General features: G+C 44.2%; 1 protein-coding gene across 1 annotated transcript in view; it reads left to right on the top strand.

The window, feature by feature from the left end:
• ncoa1 (nuclear receptor coactivator 1) overlaps positions 1-21,015 on the top strand; it is a 65,839-nt gene that overhangs the window by 34,622 nt on the left and 10,202 nt on the right. Inside the window, 19 exon segments of the mRNA XM_065964129.1 lie at positions 2,252-2,418; positions 4,341-4,396; positions 4,399-4,461; positions 4,563-4,740; positions 6,594-6,773; positions 7,363-7,455; positions 7,596-7,736; positions 8,123-8,270; positions 9,297-10,314; positions 11,078-11,305; positions 14,226-14,577; positions 15,636-15,818; positions 16,254-16,368; positions 16,510-16,678; positions 16,925-17,242; positions 18,287-18,388; positions 19,218-19,662; positions 19,741-19,909; positions 20,000-20,189. Coding sequence (XP_065820201.1) covers positions 2,252-2,418; positions 4,341-4,396; positions 4,399-4,461; positions 4,563-4,740; positions 6,594-6,773; positions 7,363-7,455; positions 7,596-7,736; positions 8,123-8,270; positions 9,297-10,314; positions 11,078-11,305; positions 14,226-14,577; positions 15,636-15,818; positions 16,254-16,368; positions 16,510-16,678; positions 16,925-17,242; positions 18,287-18,388; positions 19,218-19,662; positions 19,741-19,909; positions 20,000-20,189 — 4,315 coding nt within the window.

The following is a 21,015-nucleotide window of genomic DNA, read 5'->3' as shown; positions in this document are numbered from 1 at the left end:
GCCGCTGTAGTCTCCATTCTTTCACCCATTAGTGCGGTTTCTCCTTATTTGTCTCCTCCTCTTCTTTTCTTTCCACTAAAAGACCAAGAGCTGACAACGCCAGCGCCATTTTCAACTTTTTATCAGACATTATTCTCCATTAGTAGTCTACCTATAACACGAGTGGTGAGCGACAGCGGTGTGAAAATGGTCTTCTCGTATCATAACAACGGACTACCGAGTTATTTCCTATCACACATGCGCAGAATGTACGTGGCGGTTGGCCGTCGGCTGTAGTCTTTGCGGTGTGCTCAAGTGCAACTTTTTGGCCCAGACGTGAGGCGATGTGAGGTGCCACTAGTTCTTTGCCGTCTGCTTGGTGTGTCAGCGCCTTAAGGCTCCCCTCCCTTAAATGCCCACTTTGCAGAACACTGCAGGGCTGCCAGTGGAGGGCTGCTCTCCAGTGCTGGGAAAAAGAGAGTCTATGTAAACTTCTTCACAATGCTTACGTCGAGGCTTGAAGCCCTCTTGTGTACTTCTTGGTTTCATATCGGGGAACGATCAGGTGATTTGCAGAACAAGCCGTTTAGCGCCCTCTGCAGACGTATCCTGGGATCACTCCAACATACCTTTACCTCGTGCTCTGCCCACGTTTAGTTAGGGCATCCAGCATTGTTACACTACAGGTGAGTTTAAAAATGGTGATCAGCATAGTAGGTCAACTTTAGAGAAGTTGGAACCAGTTGAACTCTGCCTACAAATGTAGTAAATCAGAGGTTTTTAAAATGTAAGGTGCATCTCCTTTGGGGGCGCCAGAGGACTTCTTTGGAGAAACAATAACCTCAACATATGTTCTGCTGACGTCTGCGATGTGGGGAAGTTAACTGGATGGATTTACAGTTACTACGAGAGAGAGAGAGAGAGAGAGGGGAGACGACTATAACAGAGTGTAACTGTATTGTTGTTCTTTTAGGGGAGGCTGACTTTTCCCAGACCTTGGGAAAAAAAATAAAAACCCTGTAGTAAATGATTTATCCAAAAACTTCCTCTAATTGAATAATCAATTAAACACCAACGCTTCCATATCTTAATGCAGCGCAGAGTTATGTTCTTTGTGTTGGTGTCAGCGCGCAGAACAAGGCTCCACTTTAAATCAGCAGCCAGGTCAGCGGTTGTTCTTGTCTGAACACGTCCTCTGGTCTCTCTCCAGCTTCCCTTTTTCTACAAATTACTTCCTCACAGATCTGCCTCTCAAGCCAACACTTTTGTCACTGTGAGTAATTACGGTGTTTTTGGGGACAATTGCAGTTTTTACTGTCAGCCCCATTTTAAGTATTTTTTGATGCTTTATGGACACGAGGATTGTTTGTGGAGCGCCCAGGTTCAATCAGACCTTTGACCCTTTCCTGCATGTCGTTCCCCTTTCTCTCTCTCTCTCTCTCTCTCTCTCTCTCTGTTTCTCTCTCTCTCTCTCTATCTTTCTCTCTCTCTCTCTCTCTCTCTCTCTTTCTCTCTCTCTCTCTCTCTATCTCTCTCTCTCTGCATCTCTCTCTTTCTCTCTCTCTCTCTCTCTCTCTTTCTCTCTCTCTCTCTCTCTCTCTTCTCTGCATCTCTCTCTGCATCTCTCTCTCTCTCTATCTCTCTCTCTCTGCATCTCTCTCTTTCTCTCTCTCTCTCTCTCTTTCTCTCTCTCTCTCTCTCTATCTCTCTCTCTCTGCATCTCTCTCTTTCTCTCTCTCTCTCTCTCTCTTCTCTCTCTCTCTCTCTCTCTCTCTCTCTCTCTGCATCTCTCTCTGCATCTCTCTCTCCCTCTATCTCTCTCTCTCTCTCTCTCTCTCTCTCTCTTTCTCTCTCTCTCTCTCTCTATCTCTCTCTCTCTGCATCTCTCTCTTTCTCTCTCTCTCTTTCTCTCTCTCTCTCTCTCTCTCTCTCTCTCTGCATCTCTCTCTGCATCTCTCTCTCCCTCTCTCTCTCTCTCTCTCTCTCTCTCTCTCTCTATCTCTCTCTCTCTCTCTGCATCTCTCTCTTTCTCTCTCTCTCCCTCTATCTCTCTCTCTCTCTCTCTCTCTCTCTCTCTCTGTCCACTGTCTTGTCTCTAAATGAGAGCATAAAAAGCCCCAAATTAAACCTTTACATTTTTCCCTTTTTTTTTTAATTTTACGTTTAAAATTCAAATTTAAATCACAGCTCCCCTCCTCAGTGATGAAGTGATCATATATTCAAGACTCACGTCTTTCCACAAATGTGTGTTTTTTTTTTTTTTACTCTGCAGTGTGGAGAAGCGGAGACGGGAGCTGGAGTGCCGCTACATCGAGGAGCTGGCCGAGCTGCTGTCATCCAACATGGGCGACATTGCCAGCCTCAGTGTCAAGCCCGACAAGTGCCACATCCTCAAGAGCACCGTGGACCAAATCCAGCAGATGAAACGGCGTGAGCAGGGTGAGGACGGACACACACACACACACACACACACACACCCTTATCACATCCTTTACTATGAAGACGGTTGCACTCTGATGGTTTGGTTCGAATAGTTGTGCTACAAAGGAAAGTTTCAGTGATTGAAATTGTCCATGGAATATTTTTAATCACACCCAAACTCAAGTTTTGTTTTGTATTTTATGGCAGAGTTAATAACACATCTTTGCACATGTCCAGCTAAACTCTTACAACAAATCAAACACGGAAAGACAAAGCGACATGTTGTTTGCATGTTTTTCTCTTTATTCCCAAAACTAAAAACAGGGGTGCAAACTTCTCACCTTTCGGCGAAATTTGCCGTTTTGGATTCCAAATAGGTCATTTGTGTGATTAATTTAGATCTGCAATAAAAACATTTGGAGGAAGGGGGGGGGGGATAAATCTGCGTCGCGAGCTGTCATGAAAACCTGATTCATGCTTCTTGTGGCCGGCGAGCACGTTTCATACTGACTGCAGTCAAAGTGCGAGCGAGTACTTCCGGGCCCTGCAGCCAATCATTGCAACGCGGTCGGCGCGAACCCGTCCGCGTTGTTACAAAATCTTGGAGATGCGCGGCTGGGCGCTCAGACCCTCTGCGGACCCTCCTCTCGCCGGCCGCGATTGGGCAATATCGCCGCAAGAAGCATAAAACCTGATTTAATGAGTCGCAGTGTTGCAGCACATGGCTAATTTACATTACGTTATTTTTCCATGAAAACACTGTGGAAAGATTCGAAGTCTGGTTAGCAAGCCAGCCTCTCTGTTAAACATCCTGTCTGATCATGTTTACTGTTTGGTAGCCAGAGGTAAAGATGTTGTGTGCTCGCTGAAGGTAACTTCATCCAGCTTTCTGGTTCATTATTATCTCAGGCAACATTAAAGTGACAGCTGGTCAACACATGTAATAAGACCAGAGGGAATATAAACTTAATGAGAATCAGCAGGAGCTAAACATCAGGTTCATATATTGATAATGTTTCATATTTAATGATAGAAGAGAAAATATTGTCATACTTGATGACTGTATTATGAGGCTCTCTCAGACTCTGCTCTGAGAGCTACTTGCACAGTGACTGACCTTCACATCACCCCTTAGTGGAACATGGTAAGCCTTGTTCTGCAAATTCATCCTATTTATAAAAAGGGACTGAAGGTTAGGAGCACAGGTTCTTCATGTTTCACTGAAGCTTTATCAAAACAGTTAGAACGAAACATAGATATAGACAAGCAATTGTGTTTTTCTTATTCTTTGCACCACTTCTTTAGTAGGTTTGAATGCTAAAATCGTCTGTAAATTCACATTTTAAAGCTGATATTTTAAAAAAAAGTCTTACCGGGGGAGCATGCCCCCGGACCCCCTTAGGAGGTTTGGATCCATGTCACCTTTTTCATCCCTGATGAGTTTGCACCCCTGTAAAAAAAGATCCTTTAAACAAATCATCTAACAGTTCTCATTGAATCTTATTCTGTTTTAAAGTTTTTTAGCTGATCAAAATTCAGACATTGTGATTCTTCCTGTGTGGAGTTGAAGGTGTTTTTATTGATTTACAGGATGAGTCGCTGCGAACACATTTCGTTTTTTTTTTTTACTTTTATTCACCAAAATGTGCATATACACACTCACACAATAAACAAAAAAGAGATACAAACCAGAGGGGAACTGTGGTACGATACAGTTTTGCGAGCAGATTTAGACAAAAACAAACAAACAAACAAAACAAAAGGAAAAGGGTCAGAACAAAATAAGTAAATGAGCAAACAGGACAAAGAAAAACAGGGTGACAGTAAAGTAACAACATGATGTAAAATAAAACTGGTGGGATAGGTTGTACACATGGTGACAATTTTTGGTGTTATTAGTGAACACGTTTCTGATTTGTCCTCGTTTCCCCCCCTGACAGAGAAAGCAGCCCTTCTGTCTCCGGATGACGAGGTGCAGAAGAGCGACATCTCCTCCGCGACATCTCCTCCAGCAGCCAGGGGCTGGTGGAGAAAGAGGCCCTGGGGCCCATGCTGCTAGAGGTGAACAATACAAACACGATCACAAACATGCAACATTTCCTCCGCAGCGGCACCGCAGCTGGGAGTTTCAAATCTCCTTCTCCTCTCGTCTTCTCCTTCAGGCCCTCGATGGGTTCTTCTTCGTCGTGAACCGGGAGGGCCGCATCGTCTTTGTCTCCGAGAACGTGACGGGTTACCTTGGATACGGCCAGGAGGAGCTGATGACCTCGAGTGTGTACAGCATCCTCCACGTGGGAGACCACAATGAATTTGTCCGTAATCTGCTGCCCAAAAGCCTGGGTGAGTGGAGCTCTGCACTGATTTTCAACTCTCACACTTTATGTTCTTTGTTTTTTTAGACACCACAGGGCCAAAATATTATATAAAGATGTTTGGTAATTACATTTTCAGCATCTTGAAAGTTGACGGATTCAGCGCCAGAGAAAGCCTTTTTTTTAAGAGGCAGTAAAACTCAGGAGACGAGTTCTGGCTGCAGAATCAATACAGTCTTTAATACGGATGATTAACTTGGATTAATTAAGCTGCTGCATACTGTATCTTAAAGTAAATTTAAACAACCATGAAGAGAGATGTAATAACAAACTATTGAAAGCTGCAAAATGTGCCAGAGGAGGAAAGTCAGAGACGGAGGGACGCATAGGTGTGGGTGAGGTTTGAGGAGAAGGGGGGGGGGGGTGGCTTTCTTCAATCTTCATCATTCAACGTTATTTCAGTTTTGTATCCACAACCTTGAGTAGAGAATTGAGGAGGCATGAGGTGGGTTCATATAAGCACAGGCAGAGTGCCTTTGTGCCTTTCTCCTTGGAAACAGAAACTTTCTTTCTGAACTTTTATCTTCCTCTTGTGAAATGCAGAAATGATTTGTAGCGGAGAGTCTTTGAGGACATCTGAGAGCTTTACTAGATAAACCTGTGTTTTTTAATCCTTAGTGAAAAGTCTTCAAGCTTTCTGAATGCAGCTCTTTTAGATGATGATTTAATGATTGGTTTTTCTTCTTATGTAACGTGAACTGTATGAGTTTGAGTGTTCTGATGTTGAAACTGTGTGCTGCGAATATTCTCGGGCAGGTATCCCTTTAAATGACCTCTGACCTCCGATTAATAAACCCTCTCCTTTAAACAACATATCAAACACATTACCTTCATTCTCTAGACTACTGCAACAGTCTCATCTACGTTTCATCATCCCAAACACTCAAAAACAAATATACATCATGAACTCCACTGCTCGTCTTCCCGTGACCACATCGCCCCCATCCTTCATAACCTCCTGTGGCTCCCCATCCCCCCAGCGTATCTTCTTCAAACTCATCATGGTGATCACCTCTAAAGCCCTCCATAACCCGTCTCCCCCCCTTTACCTTAACACATCTTTTTAAACCGGCACATTCAGTCTGATCATTCTCCACCCGGCCTCAAATCCTTTACATCCTGTACATTTGTGTTTTTAATGTTACTTTTATCGTTGTGTTGTTTTCATCTCTACTTTGTAAGGTTATCTTGAGAGTTTTGAAAGGCGCCTTTAAATAAAATATATTATTATTATTATTATTATTATTATTATTATTATTACCTGTCTGAGCTCCTCCACCGACACACTCCCACCCGCACTCCTCCTTCTCCGCAAGCTTCCTCTGCAGGACCAACCATCAGTCCTGCAGGGGTCCTGCTCCCACCCTCAGGAACTCACTCCCCAAAAAAAACATCAGAGACCCCCCCCCCCCCCCCTCACCCTCCACCTTCAAGAAATCCCTAAAAACTCACCTCTTCAACGTCCACCACTAACAAACTCCCTTCTCATCCTCCTTCTCTGAGTTTCTTTACACTAAAATAAATAATAATAACACTTTAAATATTTACAAAGAAGCAGTAAGTTAAATAAATACTGTGTCCTTATGTGCAGCAGTGAGTATCCCATGAAGAATGTTGTTTTATGTTTAAAAACTGAAGTGTCTTAAATCTGCCCTGTGACGTTTTCTTCTGTTTACATTCAGTGTTACTCACACAAACACTTGAAGAGCCTTCCTTCCTTTTTTACTTACAAAGTAGCAGTTCCTCTTACACAAAATCTCCCTCCCTAATAACTCTGTTCATGATACTCAAACTCTGTGTTTAATTCTCCTTCCTGTCCAGTAAACGGCGGGCCGTGGCCTCAGGAACCTGCACGGAGGAACAGCCACACGTTTAACTGTCGCATGCTGAAGCGGCCGCCGGATGAGTTGGACTCGGAAAATCCCGAGGCTCGACAACAATACGAGATCATGCAGTGTTTCACCGTGTCCCAGCCGCGCACCTTGCAGGAGGAGGGAGATGGTACATTTTTACCAGTCAGCATTTCCACAATACACTTAGCAGATGCTTTTTTTTTATCCGAAGCTACAAACATCAGAAAGTTAGTACAACACAGGCGAGGAGATAGAAAGGAGGAAACAGCGTCAGTGATTGGAGGAAAATGATTACATAAACACATGCAAGGCAAGGGAAGTTTATTTATGTCGCACATTTCAACAACAAGGCGATTCAAAGTGCTTCACACAAGACATCAAAAGCATCAAGACAGAGGAAAGATAAGAAACATTAAAATAGAACATTTAAAAATCACTGAGATTATTAAATCTGAAAATATGTTCAAATAAAAATAATTCAAATTAAATTAATTGAAATAAATAAAGTAAAAATATAAAAAGAGTTAAAAGTTACAGTGCCGAGTTAAAGTTTAAAATCTTTTACAACAAGTTCAATCAGTTTGCAGGCAGTAAATGTCATAAACAAGAGTCTGCAGGAGTATCGATGGAGGATTTTTTTTTCGAAAGAATAGTCCCATTTGTAGCGGCGTTCTAACCTGAAATGAGTTTGAGAGAAGCAAAACCAACCTTTCTTTTTGTGACATTTCTTTTTGCAGACCTGCAGAGCTGCCTGATCTGCATCGCCTGTCGGATGCCTCGCACTCAGCCTTTCAACACTGAGTCTTTCATCACCAAGCAGGACCCCACAGGTAACACACACCTACACTTCTGTACATGAACGCAGCTTTAAAACCAGAGTAAGGAGTCCTTAAAGTGTGTGTAGAGGCTTCTGCAGATTTAGGCTGACCTTTTGGATGTTTGAATTTGTGTGTGTGTTCCTCTGCTTCAGGGAAGATCATCTCCATAGAAACAAGTGCTTTGCGAGCGACAGGCCGGCCTGGCTGGGAGGACCTGGTCAGGAAGTGCATTTACGCTTTCTTTCAGCCGCAGGGCAAAGAGCCCTCCCACGCCAAGAAGCTGCTGCATGAGGGTGAGCCGACCGACCGCCATTGATTTTTCTTCAGCTTACACTCGCACGGATCATCGGCGGGCTCTGTGCCAGCTTTTGTTATGGTTACCAGAGTTTCAGCACCACTTCATGTCATTATAATAGAAATGACTTGAGTGCCGTAATTTCAATAACTTCTCGAGATGAAAAAGAAAGAGATAAGGAGACTTTTTCACATAGATTTTCTTTTCATTGATGAACTCATAAATGTCAAATGTAAGAAAGACAGAAGCAGGAATGTACAAAAAACATTTTCTGTATAGAAGTAGATTTTTCTTGATTTTGTATCTGACTTCTATTTCTGTCCGTGTGTGTGTGTGTGTGTGTGTGTGTGTGTGTGTGTGTGTGTGTGTGTGTCACACCACCAGTGATGACCCACGGCACGGCCATCAGCCCGCTGTACCATTTCACGTTAAGTGATGGAACTCCGCTCAGCGCTCAGACCCGCTGCAAGTTCTGCTGCCCCCCCAACCCTGATGTTCAGCCCTTCATTATGGGCATTCACACTATTGACAGGTACTGTGTTAAGACACGTACACACACTAGTACACACACTAATGCACAGACTCTCCATGCCACTGGTGCGTTATGACCCGATATTGTTCCAAATATTAGTAATGCTTTTACTACGCTCTTACTGGCTGGGGAAGACAATATCTCAAACACAAGACTCATACACAGACTGCTGCTCTCGTTCCATGAGAAACCAAAAACATCATTTGAAAGTTGGCTGCTTCCTACGTGCCGATGCGACCAATATACCGGTGTGAAATAACTGATGCGTGCACCGTCCATGACACACTGCAACAGACATGACGCAATTAAAAAATTCACTCCCATTCATTGTGTTTTTTGCACGCTGTGCCGGGAAACATAGCGACGCTGACGAGGCTGCCAGCTCCATTTTTTTACCATCTTTTCTCCGTCATGAGGTCGTAATGGTGCATTTAAAGCAAACGGTTGTATACAGGTCATTAAGCTTGTGAAGTGCTGATTTGATTGAATGACCCCTCAATTAAAGTCAACGACACGCGGGACGAGGGTCTGCACTTCATAACTTTCACCTTAGTCTGAGAGCTTAATTACCGTACTGTAGATAGTAGAAGTGTAAACTCCACAAGGCGAAAAAACAGATGGTACTAAAATAAACTGCACGGTGTAGACTTCCCTGAACACGTTAGAAAAATCGTCTTGCAGGAACAGTTCATCCAAAATCGGACTGCGTGTTACATAGTCAACCCTCTGTTTATAAGCTGAACATTTAAAAACAGCAGCTTTCTTGAAAGTGAGGCACAAAACATGGAAATACAGGTAGTGTTAAAGGTGAAACAGTGAAACTCAAGTTGAACAATTGTGATGACATCGTCAGAATTACTGTCCAAAGAGGACGCTGGAACAAGTCAGTGTTTTAACAGGAAGCTAAATGATCAAGTTTTCTTTTCTCTGATGGATTTAAAACCTGGATCAGACTCATAACTGTGACACTAACTCGTTTATGGTCTCAGGATACAGTCGTCTTTAATCTTCTTTTTTTCCTCACAGGGAACACAACACTGCTAGCTCTCAGGAAAACACTAACCCCAGCCTTCCACCCAACCTCGGCAGCCTTGCCCAGACTCCCTCCCGCTCCCCTTCCCTTCCCCCCGGCAGCAACTGGACTCAAGGCTCCGGCGTCGCCGCTGCTGCCAACAACAGCAGCGGCAGCAACGCCTCCTCTCACGGACACAACTCAACCACACCCACAGGCTACCTGACCCCCAACCGGACCTGTTCCCAGCAGGTCAACAGCCCCTCCCCTCTGAACAGCCCACTCACAGCCACCCCTACCTCTTTTATGTCGCCCAGGATGCCACGGGCCAGTCCTGGGTCAGTGGGGAGCCCTCGGGTACCGGGGAACCCCTTCTCTCCTTCCACACAAGGCCTCAATTCCCCGACGGGGGCTCTCAGCAGCGGGGGCGGCCTTAACCGGCAGCTTTCCGCTGGTGACAGTAGTAATAGTAGTAGTAGTAGTAGTAGTAGTAGCGGCGCCAACGGTGGGTCGACGGGGTCCTTCTCCCTGTCCTCTCCTGCCTCCCAGAGACAAGCCAGTACGCCCGCCGGCACCCCTACCCGGCCTCCATCTGCAAAACCTCCAGAGGACATGGAAGGAGGGGGAGAGGACTCTGTAAAAGCCCCCCTTCCTTCTGCCTCGCCGCTGGGAAACCCCAGACACAATCCGCTCCTGGAAAGCAATGGGACAGGAGTGGAATCCAACAACAACAACAACAACAGCATCCATTGCACCTCATCACCTCATCCTCCGAACCCTGTTCCTCAGTGCCCTGCCTCACACAGTACTCTGACTGAGCGACATAAGATCCTGCACCGGCTGCTCCAGGACAGCAGCCCCAACGACACGACCACCACCTGTACCTCAGAGGACGGAATCAACAAGAACCAAGTGGACATCAAGAAGGAGCCGCCGGCCAGTCCTGCACTGGTCAATGCGGGTCCTAAGTCCAACTCCAGAGAGCCTCAGGACCACCAGCTGCTCCGGTTTCTACTGGATACAGACGAAAAGGTGAATATTTTTTTTTTAACATCAACTTCTTCTGTTTTTTTTTTTTGCTTTTTTGACTCTCACATTTATTGATTTTATTTTTTCATCGTTCACGTATTGTTTTTATTTTTCTTCATTTTTCCGCCCTTGAAACCAAACACAAATGTAATGGATTTTTCTGTTCTGAAAATCATCTTTTTTTTTATGAATCCATCTTCCTGTTCTTGTTTTTTTTAAACATCAAACTTCTTAAAGTTTTCTGAGAATTCCTCCCTTGAAACTGTTCATGTTTTTTTTTTGTCTTTGTCTGACAATTCTCTCACATTTATTGATTTTCTTTTTTCATTGTTCATGTTTTGTTTTTATTTTTCTTCATTTTTCTGGTCTGAAAATCTTCTGATTTTCTTCTGTTTTTTTTTACCTAATATTAAAACCTTACATATATGTTTTTATTCTGGTATGAAAAGCGTTTGGGGGGGGTCACAACCAGAAGGTTGGATGTCCTGCTTTTAGCTCAGGGGATGCAAAAATCCACACAAACTGAAAGATGCTCACGATAGGATTAATTCATATTTATTTCATTGTTGAAAAAAATCTATATATATTCTCTTAATTCTAGTAAATCACACTTAGTTAGCTTTGATTAATATCCACACAGAAATGTCATCTCTGACTTATTGTACATCAGAATTTGTATTTTCCTCTGGAATCTAAATAATGTAACCTCCTGAGTCGTGACATCATTAAAACATTTGAACTGAAATTTAATTTGTGTTTTTTTAAGGACTTGAGAGACCTGCCGCCTCCGTCTGCTCTCAGTCTGCAGACGGTCAGAGTGAAGGTGGAGAAGAGATCCAGCGGGGAGGGGCCGCTCTGTATCGGGTCCACTGCTCTCTCAGTGGGTGCATCCAAAGCTGCAGGAGTCTCCAGCAGCCCATCCTGCATGAGCCCCAAATCGAGCCCCGTCGGAGAGAACCGCAGAGACAGCCGCAGGGACAGCCGGGACTCCACGGTACGGTCAATGTTGTTAATAAAGTTTTAATAAACCAGATAGATGACTCTCAGTCAGTCAGTCGCTCATAATTTGCTGAACTTAAAGTGTCAGAAACCAACATGAACATCCCAACGGAACAAAAAACACAGAGAAGATCAGGCTGGTTTGAAACTTCACTGTTGCCAAGCAACCACTGCAAACGTTCTCCTCACAGAGTCGCTGTGATTGGCTCGTTAGGTCCAAACCATCCCTGATTGGTTGTTTGATTCAGAACTGTTGAAAAAACAAAATACAAAGGAGGGCGCTCGCTGAAACACATTTAATAAGAGGAACACATTTAAGAAAATTAGTGATGTGCAATGATCAAAATGTGTGATGTCACGTGAGATATTCAGTAAAGAGCCAAACGAGTCACTCCTGCAGTTTATGTTGCGCTGCAAAAATTGTGATAAACCCCCTCGTTAGCTTAGCATTGATCCACTCCAACATGTGCCTACTCAACCAAAACAACTGGAAACATCTGTGAAGTTACACAACACCTTAAAGGAGATCTATGATGCTGATCCATATTTAAATACATTATTTATTTATTTGTAATGATTTTGGAAGTTCCTACAGTTTTTTTTTTAAACCCAAGATACACAGTTGCTGGCGTAATCCTCAGGGACAGAGCTCACTCATATTTCCATGTGACCTCAAACAGAGCTGGCCAATCAGAGGAAAGTGGGCATATGGGGATAGGGAGCCTTAAAGGGACAGTAGCTAAAATTATATTTCAGGCAGAGGCTGAAATTAGTGATTATACGGACGCCAGTAAAATATAAATAAGGAAGTTTTTGAGCTACACATCTCACAGTGCTACTCAATAAGTGTCCCAGACTGACATGATTAATGATGAAAGTGAGGATAATAGACCTCCTTTAAAGAGATTTTTATGAATTCTTAGTGTGCGCTTTCTCTTTGTATAACAGTCATATACTCATACTTGCCTTTTCATTATTCTTGTTGTGGTAAGTCTTGTGATCACAGCGAGATAAGATACTGTATATAAAAGAGTTTGAGTGTAATCAAGCGGACTTTATAGTTCTCGCTTATCTTCACGTTCACCTCGACCAGCGTGGTGCAAACTGATTTACTGAATAAACAAACCTGTCAATCTCCAGGGAGCGTCATTCTTAAAGTTCCCATGAAACAGCTTTCAAAGTGTTAGTCTCCTTATGTATTGTTTCCTTTAAAGGAGATCTGTTATACTCACATTATGTGTATCTATTTAAATATGGATCAGTAGAATAGATCTCCTGGAAGCTGCTCGTTGGGGACTCATCATGGCTAATGATTGTCATTTACAGTACCCAATGAGTTAGAGAGCACGTAGACAACAACACAGCCATGAGTCACAATTCAAGGAAGAGTTTCACTAAAGGGAAGAGAATACAAGTGAAGTATGAGTCATCAACAGGAAATATGAATGACACTGTCAGATAAATCCTTCAGTTAGCGGTTGTTTCAGACGATAGTGGAACAGAGGTAACAGTCAGTGCTCAGCAACCTGTTCAAAAAAAAACTTCATAGGAACTTAAATAAAGAAGCCAAAGTGTGGAGCAGAATCAGATTAATTGTCCAGGTATGCTTACACACACACAAGGAATTTAACTTTTGTGAACTGTGCTCTCTTATGTACAGGTACAACATTAAATATCAACAGTAAACGTAATAAGAAAAGACTAAATATGAAACAGTGCAGTGGTGAATAGTGCAAAAAATGCTGAAGTAACATGATGATAAGTAAAATGCAGTTATGTGACAGATGGGTCAAATAATCAAAAGAGCAAAAATCAAAGAGTAAACCACAGTCTTTAAGTCGGTCTACGTTTATAAAAATTAAAATCTCAGCAAGTGTATTTATCACATTTCTCTTCAAAAATAAAAGCCTCATTTACCTGACAGGTCCTGATAATCTTCTTATTCTGAGATTTTAGAAACCAGGAATTCGGCCGGAGATGCTTGTTATGAGTAAAATAATGCAGATGGAGGCTTCTACATTTTACTTACATGTCTTAAAATAAGAGATTACATCTCGGGCTTCAGGGCATTTACTAATCTGAGCTAGCCAATAGCCTGCTTGATCTTCACCTGCCTGCATTCAAACGGTGTGAGAGGGAAATGTGCACAAACTGACCCGAGCTAACCATCACATTAACATCAGGTAGCTGTTCTTCATGTTTGCAACATGCTCACATTAGCGTGACAATGAAATAGCAGCTAATTGCGCAGGCCCCTAATGTTAAGCGTTGATGCTCATCACTCCGTCTGATCGTCACTGAGAGGGGTAAAGTTGTGACAGCAGTTTTCAGATCCTTCAAACAACGCTGGGTATGTGCACGGCAGACCTCCATCGTATTTGTTGTTCCCAAATCATCAGCGGCCCCGCAGCTGACTCAGACTGCAGCAGACTCCCCTCAGACACTAATGACACCCAAATCATAACTGTAATGACCTTATTATTAAAATGGGCTCTCTGCGTTGGCAACCCGTGTGGATGCCGCCATTGCTTTCAAATTTAAAGCGACACTCTGTGAGAAGGAACAATTAAGCACGGGTATTTCTCTCCGCTGAGCCTCACTGCTGCATTGGCAGCTCGCTGACAGCCGTTGTAAATCATGTTGGATGTTTATTTTCTTGGACTTTGTCTCGGCTGCGGGCTCAGCTACCAGCTGCAGCCTTTGAAGCTAGCTGGCCTTTAACCTTTTGTCTCTCCCCGTCTCCGTGTCACTGATCCTCTGCCCCCCTCCCCCCCTCCTCTCCTCTGCCACCCATTATTCTTTAATTCTTTCTCTTTCACTCCATTACACCATTAATTCTTCCATCCTCATCCTCCTCTCTCTCTCGATCCCCTTTCATGTGTTTCTTGCTGTGTGCTCATTTTTCCCGCCCTCAGGTGTCGGGTGGCCCTGTTGACATGGACCCTCTCACCCAGCTGCTGCCCGGCCTGAGAGGCCCGAGTGGGGCCAAGCAGGGCGGCGAGGATCCAACAACCCCTGGAGGAGGCCCCCAGCTACACTCTCCGGCCCCCCAACGCCCAGCTCAGCTCCAGTCCCCCGTGCCTCAGCTCCAGTCCCCCCTGTCCCAGCAGCCCCAGAACCTTCCCCAGTTGCATTCGCCGTCACCGCAGCTCCACTCCCCCTCCCCCCAGCTCAAACTGCAGTCGCCCACTCAGCTGCAGCCCGGTGAGGCCAGCACTCCCCGCAACGTCAATGTGAAGAGAGAGCCTCCAGGCACTCCTAACCGAGGTACAGTTTCAGCACGGGGGGGGGCTTTAAGAAGAGGGAAGAGTTAAACATAATATACTACCTCTGGACCCTGAAGTGCAGTCTCAATATTTAGGCAAGGCTGCTTTTATTTATACAACATATTTCAAACACAGGGTCAATTTAAAGAGCAAACCGACGTGTTTTAATAACATGCATTCAAAAGTCTTATAGAGTCATTTTTACAGGAATAAAAATTAAATGTTAAATATGATGAAATAAAAATGCAGTTTCACATTTCTTCTAATATTAAAGAAGAATGACTGAAGGCATGCACTCACTTTTAATGATGTCGAGAGGACAACAGTAAATATGCAAAAGCAGAATAAATATTAAGAGAGACAACAACACGGTCCGAAGACAGATGTTTAAAATCATCGTGTTGAACTGACCCATAGGTGCAGATGTGTGACGATCTGATGCATGTTGTAAAGTGTTTCCTGTGAATACAGCAGGAAAGCTAAACTGATTTATTTTCAAAATAAAGTATTTCCTTGTGGGATTTCAAGAATCTGCAAACTACTTAAAGCGTGTTGAGTAGTAACTATGAGTCTGGATTGACAAGGAGGTGATATATCAAGGCTTTTTACCACTTAAGGCTTTATACACGGGGGGGGGCACGGGTAGCCTAGGGGTCTGTTGGCACGCCATGTACAGAGGCTGAAAATTAAAAAAAACATGTTTTGTTGTAATTTCTTATTGTATTATTTTATTTTCAGTAGCAGTGGTGGTGGTATGTGATTTATTCATTCATATGAGACTACAGATGTGAGTCTTGATGCCCTCTAGTGGCAAAATGTTGGCATTGCAGTTTCAATCAACACATGAAAATGACTTTAATTCGGACAGCTTTATTAATCCCTCTGAGAGCCATTGGTTTAGAGCTGCTTGAACATTTAATATATAAATAAAACACAGAGACTTACAGACGACAACACATTCTACATTAGAGATAAAAATATGAAATAGTCGTCTCCCATTTTGTCTTGTTTGTTATGATTGTTCCTCACCTGTCTGCGCCCTGTGTTCCTGTCCCTCAGGGCTCAGTGATGGCGGCCCGCCCTCCGTCTGCAGCCTCCAGAGTCAGTCATCCTTTGATTTCTGCAGCCCGCCCACTCCAGGCCAGACTCAGGCCCAGGGACAGGGAGACCTCTACCAGACCCCCAAAGACAGCAGCCCCTTTCCTGAGGCGGAAATCATCAACCCCTTCAGTTCGAGCACTGGTACTTAGGAAACCATCAAACTGTCATATTTATGTTTTGAGAAGTGGAAAAAGACTGTGGGAACTTAGTTCTGTCGTAACTTGACACACAAACTCTTCAGCAGCAGGGGAGCTTTGTTGAGCTGAAGTCTATAGTCTGAAAGTCTGAATGCTCTACTGCGTGAATGACCTCTCTCATTATCAGCACTGGGTGTGGTTGGACTGTATTCTGTTACATATACGACCCTATGCGCGATAAAGATTTTCTCTATGCTGTAGACGAGGGCACGGCTATGCTACATGAATAAAGCAAGGTGAAAATGTGGCACCAAAGGCAGGATTTTTTAGTTGCTGTTAAATTATACGAGGCACTACTTCATGATAGAATAATAACTGTTTAATCTGATTGCTGTGAAATGTCTTCCTTTAAATTGTGATTTTAAAAACTCTGTTTCAGGCTTATCTAAGATGGATGTGGGAGACTCCCAGTTCCAGCCTCTGGCCCTGTCTGATACCTTGACCTTTGACGGTATTGGAACACCTTTACAAGCTCCGTTAGCGTCACCTCAAGAGTAAGTAGTGCTGCACTCCACCCAACCCACTCACCCGTTTTATCATTTTTGCTGAAGTTGCGGAAGTAAAATGCACCAAACGTTTCAAAGACGTAGGCGAGCTGTGTGCGCTGAGACGCTTTGTTTTCTGTGTGCGAGCAGGCAGTGTGTTCCCTGCACGCTGGACGAAGTGCTGGGCCCTCCGACCACACCCGAGGGACGAAACGATGAGAAAGCTCTGCTGGAGCAGCTCGTCTCCTTCCTCAGTGGGACTGATGAGAGTGAACTGGCTGAGCTGGATAAAGCCCTGGGGATCGACAAACTGGTACAGGTGAGTGCATCATAGAGAAGAGATGTGTTGAGCATGAAGAGGGAAGGAAAGGTTCTGATAATGATTCATTTCAGGTCAGTAATTGGCTGTTGGAGAGAGCTGGTTCTGGCTCTTATGGTTTATTTTCAGGACAAACTCAGGGAACGGAATTCCAAACTTGAAAAAGAAAGATTTAGTGACATGATGAAACGTTTTTATTTTCAGTAAAAAAAACACAAAACTAATTTGTGGTTGTCCTCTCCCCAGGGCGGCTGCTTTGACCCTTTGCCCCAAACCTTTCCAACCCAGCAGCCCACTGCCTCCCCCGTCACCTTGGACCCTAAACTTCCCACCTACCCCACCCAGTTCACAGCAGCTCCACCAGCTCAGTTCCCTCCAGAGCTGGCCAGCGTGGGGCCACAGGGTCTGGGGTTCGGAGCACCTCGTGCGGCGTTCCCTGCTGGGGTGACGGGCATGGGGCTGAGGCCGGGAATGACACGTCCACAGGGGGTGAACCCCGGGCTGAGGCTGCCACCCAACCAGCTGCGCCTGCAGCTGCAGCAGAGACTGCAGGGCCCTCAGCAGGTGAGGAGGCAGAGGTGGTGGTTTGTGTTGACTTTGTGTGATCTTGAAGGGAGTGGATCAAAGTTGTTGTCGCTTGTAATGCATTTAAGGTCACATATTCTCCTCCTTTTGAACCAGTTTAAACAAGTCTCAGAGCTCCTCAAAACATGTGTGTGAAGTTTCTTGTTCTAAATCCACTCCTATCCTGTATTTGATCATGTCTATAAACCCCTCTATTTCAGCCCTGCTCAGAACAGGCTGTTTCTGTGTCTGTAGCTTTAAATATGTAAATGAGCTGTGTCTGACCTCTGGAAGGGGATGTGGCTCGGGCTTTCTCGCTCCATGTCCTATTGTTTATGGTGAGAAGGCAGACTTAGAGGGCAGAACAAACACCTAGCTGTGGGAGTGCCACCCACCTGGGGGAGGGGCTACTGCCCTTTGTGATGTCATGAAGGGAAAATCTCCAAATGGCCTGTTTGAGTACACATGAAAAAGTGGAGCAGGCTAAAGATGGAGAGGATGGACTTTTCTCATTTGGGGGTTTGAAGACGGACTAGAGACACATGTTAGTGTCAGAAAAACATGAAGAGTATTTTGTATAATATGTGACCTTTTAAACTTTTCTCTTCTATTTGTGCTTTCATGTTTTCTTTACACACTTTTCTCTTTGCTCTTTGCTGTGCAGTCGGACATCGCCCTTAATGAACATGATCCCTTCACTTTCACTCATAATCCTTTAGGTAGACCCCAGTTTCTCAGAGCTGTGATGAATAACACTAAATTTCTTATCACTTAATGTGTCAGAATGTATCCTACTAAGCCAAGTGACTCTTTTGGTTTGATGTTTTCAAATATTGATTGAAAAGCTCTTAAAGAACTCTCCACTTCCCTCCTCTCTAATATTTGATTCCTCTGCTCTTCTGTTTCCATCCCTCCTGCAGTATTTTGTCAGTTACCTCATATGTTGTTTTCTCGTTAAAACACGGTCTCTTTACTCTTGTTATCAACACCTGTCCTGTCCTGCTCTGACCTCTGCTTATGCCTGCGTGTGTTTTTCTCCTTCAGCTCCAGAACAGGATGGCAGGCATCACCCAGTTTCCAGGAGGAGCTCAGCATGTGAACATAGGGATTCGTCAGGGGGTTCAACAACCTCAAATGCCCTCACAGGTGAGTCAGACAGGGCGGCGAGATCGCCATTCATCGAGATTATCAGCTACTGATAGACTGACAGAAAATCTGTGTACATGTATTAAACTAATGAGCGGAAACATTCACTCTGAGCTTCTTTTATGAATATGTTTTATATTTACTGTGATTTAAATAGTGTGTTTGTAGTGACAGACTCAGACTGAAGAGAGCAGTGATTACTGTTTTGGTTCTACATTTTTGTAAATATTGAGGATTCTTTTCACCCGTGACTTTCATGAAATCACCACTAAAAAGGCCAAACGGTCCTGCAGCAGGTACAGTACTCAGTATCTTAAGCACAATGACATCCCTAACAATTTCAAACCAAGAAAAGTCTAAGATTTTGGTTCATCAAGTGATATTGGTCTGGGTGCAGCGGCAGCAGCAGCAGCAGCAGCAGCAGCAGCAGCCTGCCTCCACCAACCAACCCGATGAAACTGCGTCAATTTTCTTTCTGTGTCCAAAATCTTTAGTTATAGGATAACTGATTTTGTTTTTCTGTATTCAATTTAATTTCATTCATTTATTGCCTGAATAAATGTTGTATTTCATTTTTTTTTTTTTTTTTTTTTAACCAGTAGGAATGTTAAGTTAAATCCTTGATGTATAAATCTCTTTTTATATTCTACGTGCTTATTTATGTTTCTATTCTTACATTGTTTTATTTGCTCTGATAACCTGCTGCTGTAACGCCACAATTTCCCAGTTTGGGATCAATAAAGTCATTCTATTCTATTCTAAACAGTTTAATTCAGAATGCACTTTGGGTTTTCCATAACAAGCTTCTTCAAATGTCTTCTCTCAGCAGCCTCCGCTGAACGCCCAGATGCTGGCCCAGCGGCAGAGAGAGCTCTACAGCATCCAGCACCGGCAGCGCCAGCTTTTTCAGCAGAAGGTCATGCTGATGAGACAGAACCTGGCGGGCACTCCGACCGGAGCCGTCGGGACCATCGGAACCGCCCGAGTCCCAAAAGGTTCCCCAACAACGCCTCAACCACCGCAGCAACAACAACAACAACAACAACAACAACAACAACAGTTCAGCTTCCCACCAGGGTACAGCCCCATGACGGGAAAATCCCCTACCTCACCGCGTCACTTCAGCCCCATGAGCGGGAGTCCTCTGGACAACAAACTGACCGCCAGAGTTCCTCTCAGTAACCAGACGCTGATTGGCGCCGTGCAGGGTCCGTTCAACACCAGCGTGAACCCCTCTCTGCAGCAGGGTCTGTTTCAGCAGTTTGGAGGGTCTGGTGAGTTCAAATAATCCACTTACCATTTGCCTCTGCTGACATATGAAATATTAAGACCTCGCTGTTTCTCTTCCAAAGCTTTAGTTCAGCAAGACCCACCTTTCCCTCCCGAGATGAGCCCGACCAGCCCGCTACTGTCACCTCAAAACTCCGCCTCCCAGAGTCCTCTGCTCCAGCAAGCCCCGCCTCCTGGCTACCAGTCACCAGAAATGAAGAGCTGGCAACAGACGGGCGTGGCCAGCAACAGGTGAGGCCATCTTCACATCGTTTAAAGATAACCTTTGTTATTATTTACATTATAATAATACCTTTAACATCTGTTGTTGTCGTTCTTCAGCCTGTTCAGTCAGTCAGGACAGAGTGCAGGGCAGGCTTTCGGCCAGCAGGGGGTTTACAACAACATGAGCATCACCGTCTCCATGGCCGGAGGCTCAGGCGGCGTCGGCTCGTTACCTCCTATGGGGCAGACGGTCGGCTTGAGCAACAGTAACCTCAGCAGCGTCGCCTCGGTGTGCAGCGACCAGCAGGTGGGTGACCTTTGAACCTGCACGACCTGAAAGTATCGTAACGCTGTTCCTTAAAGTTAGAGTGTAGGTCACCATCAGAACGCCTTTCTATCCTGGAATTTACATCACCATGGAGTCTTTGTTTACTGTTGGCGGCTGGTCAGTAAAGGTCCCTAGGGCGCCGTTTAACCCCTCCTGTTAAGAAGAATGACAGACCTCCAAGGAATAAGATATTTCTTAATTAGTTTTAGATGTAATCAAATCTGTAAACTTGTAAAAAGGCCGTCATTGAGTATAAATGTATAGGATTTAAGGGGCGCTGGTGGCGCAGTGGTTGGTGAGCGCGTCCCATGTGTGGAGGCTGTAGTCCTCTGGGCGGGCGGGCGGCCCGGGTTCGAATCCGGTCTGTGGCTCCTTTCCTTGTCGTTCCCAACTCTCTCTCTCTCCCTGATTTCCAACTATATCCACTGGTTTATCTCTCCAACAAAGGCACAAAAAGCCCAAAAATAAATCTCTGAAAAATGTGGATTTAAAACGTTCTACATGTCTAAAAGTGTTTCTGGTTTTGGGCGCAAATCTCTGCGTCATGGGCAACGTCAACGGCAAAGACTTTCAGTCTAAATCAGTGAACTTATTGTGATGAAAGATACAACAGAAAACTCAAAATCTGAAAAATTAATTAATTAATTAAAAATCCAAAACAGAATTTACATTTTTAGACCCTTCATATCCATTATTACCCCTTTACCTTTTCTGAAGATTATTTCCTTTTTAATATAGATGACAATGGAAAAAGCAGGAGGAAAATGTACCGTTTCATACTGAAACATTTAGAAGGGACACAAAA

Source organism: Labrus bergylta, chromosome 15 (assembly GCF_963930695.1).
Source record: "Labrus bergylta chromosome 15, fLabBer1.1, whole genome shotgun sequence".
NCBI classification, from domain to species: Eukaryota; Metazoa; Chordata; class Actinopteri; order Labriformes; family Labridae; genus Labrus; species Labrus bergylta.
The sequence above is the reverse complement of the archived record's forward strand: the minus strand, read 5'-3'. Positions and strand labels throughout refer to the sequence as shown.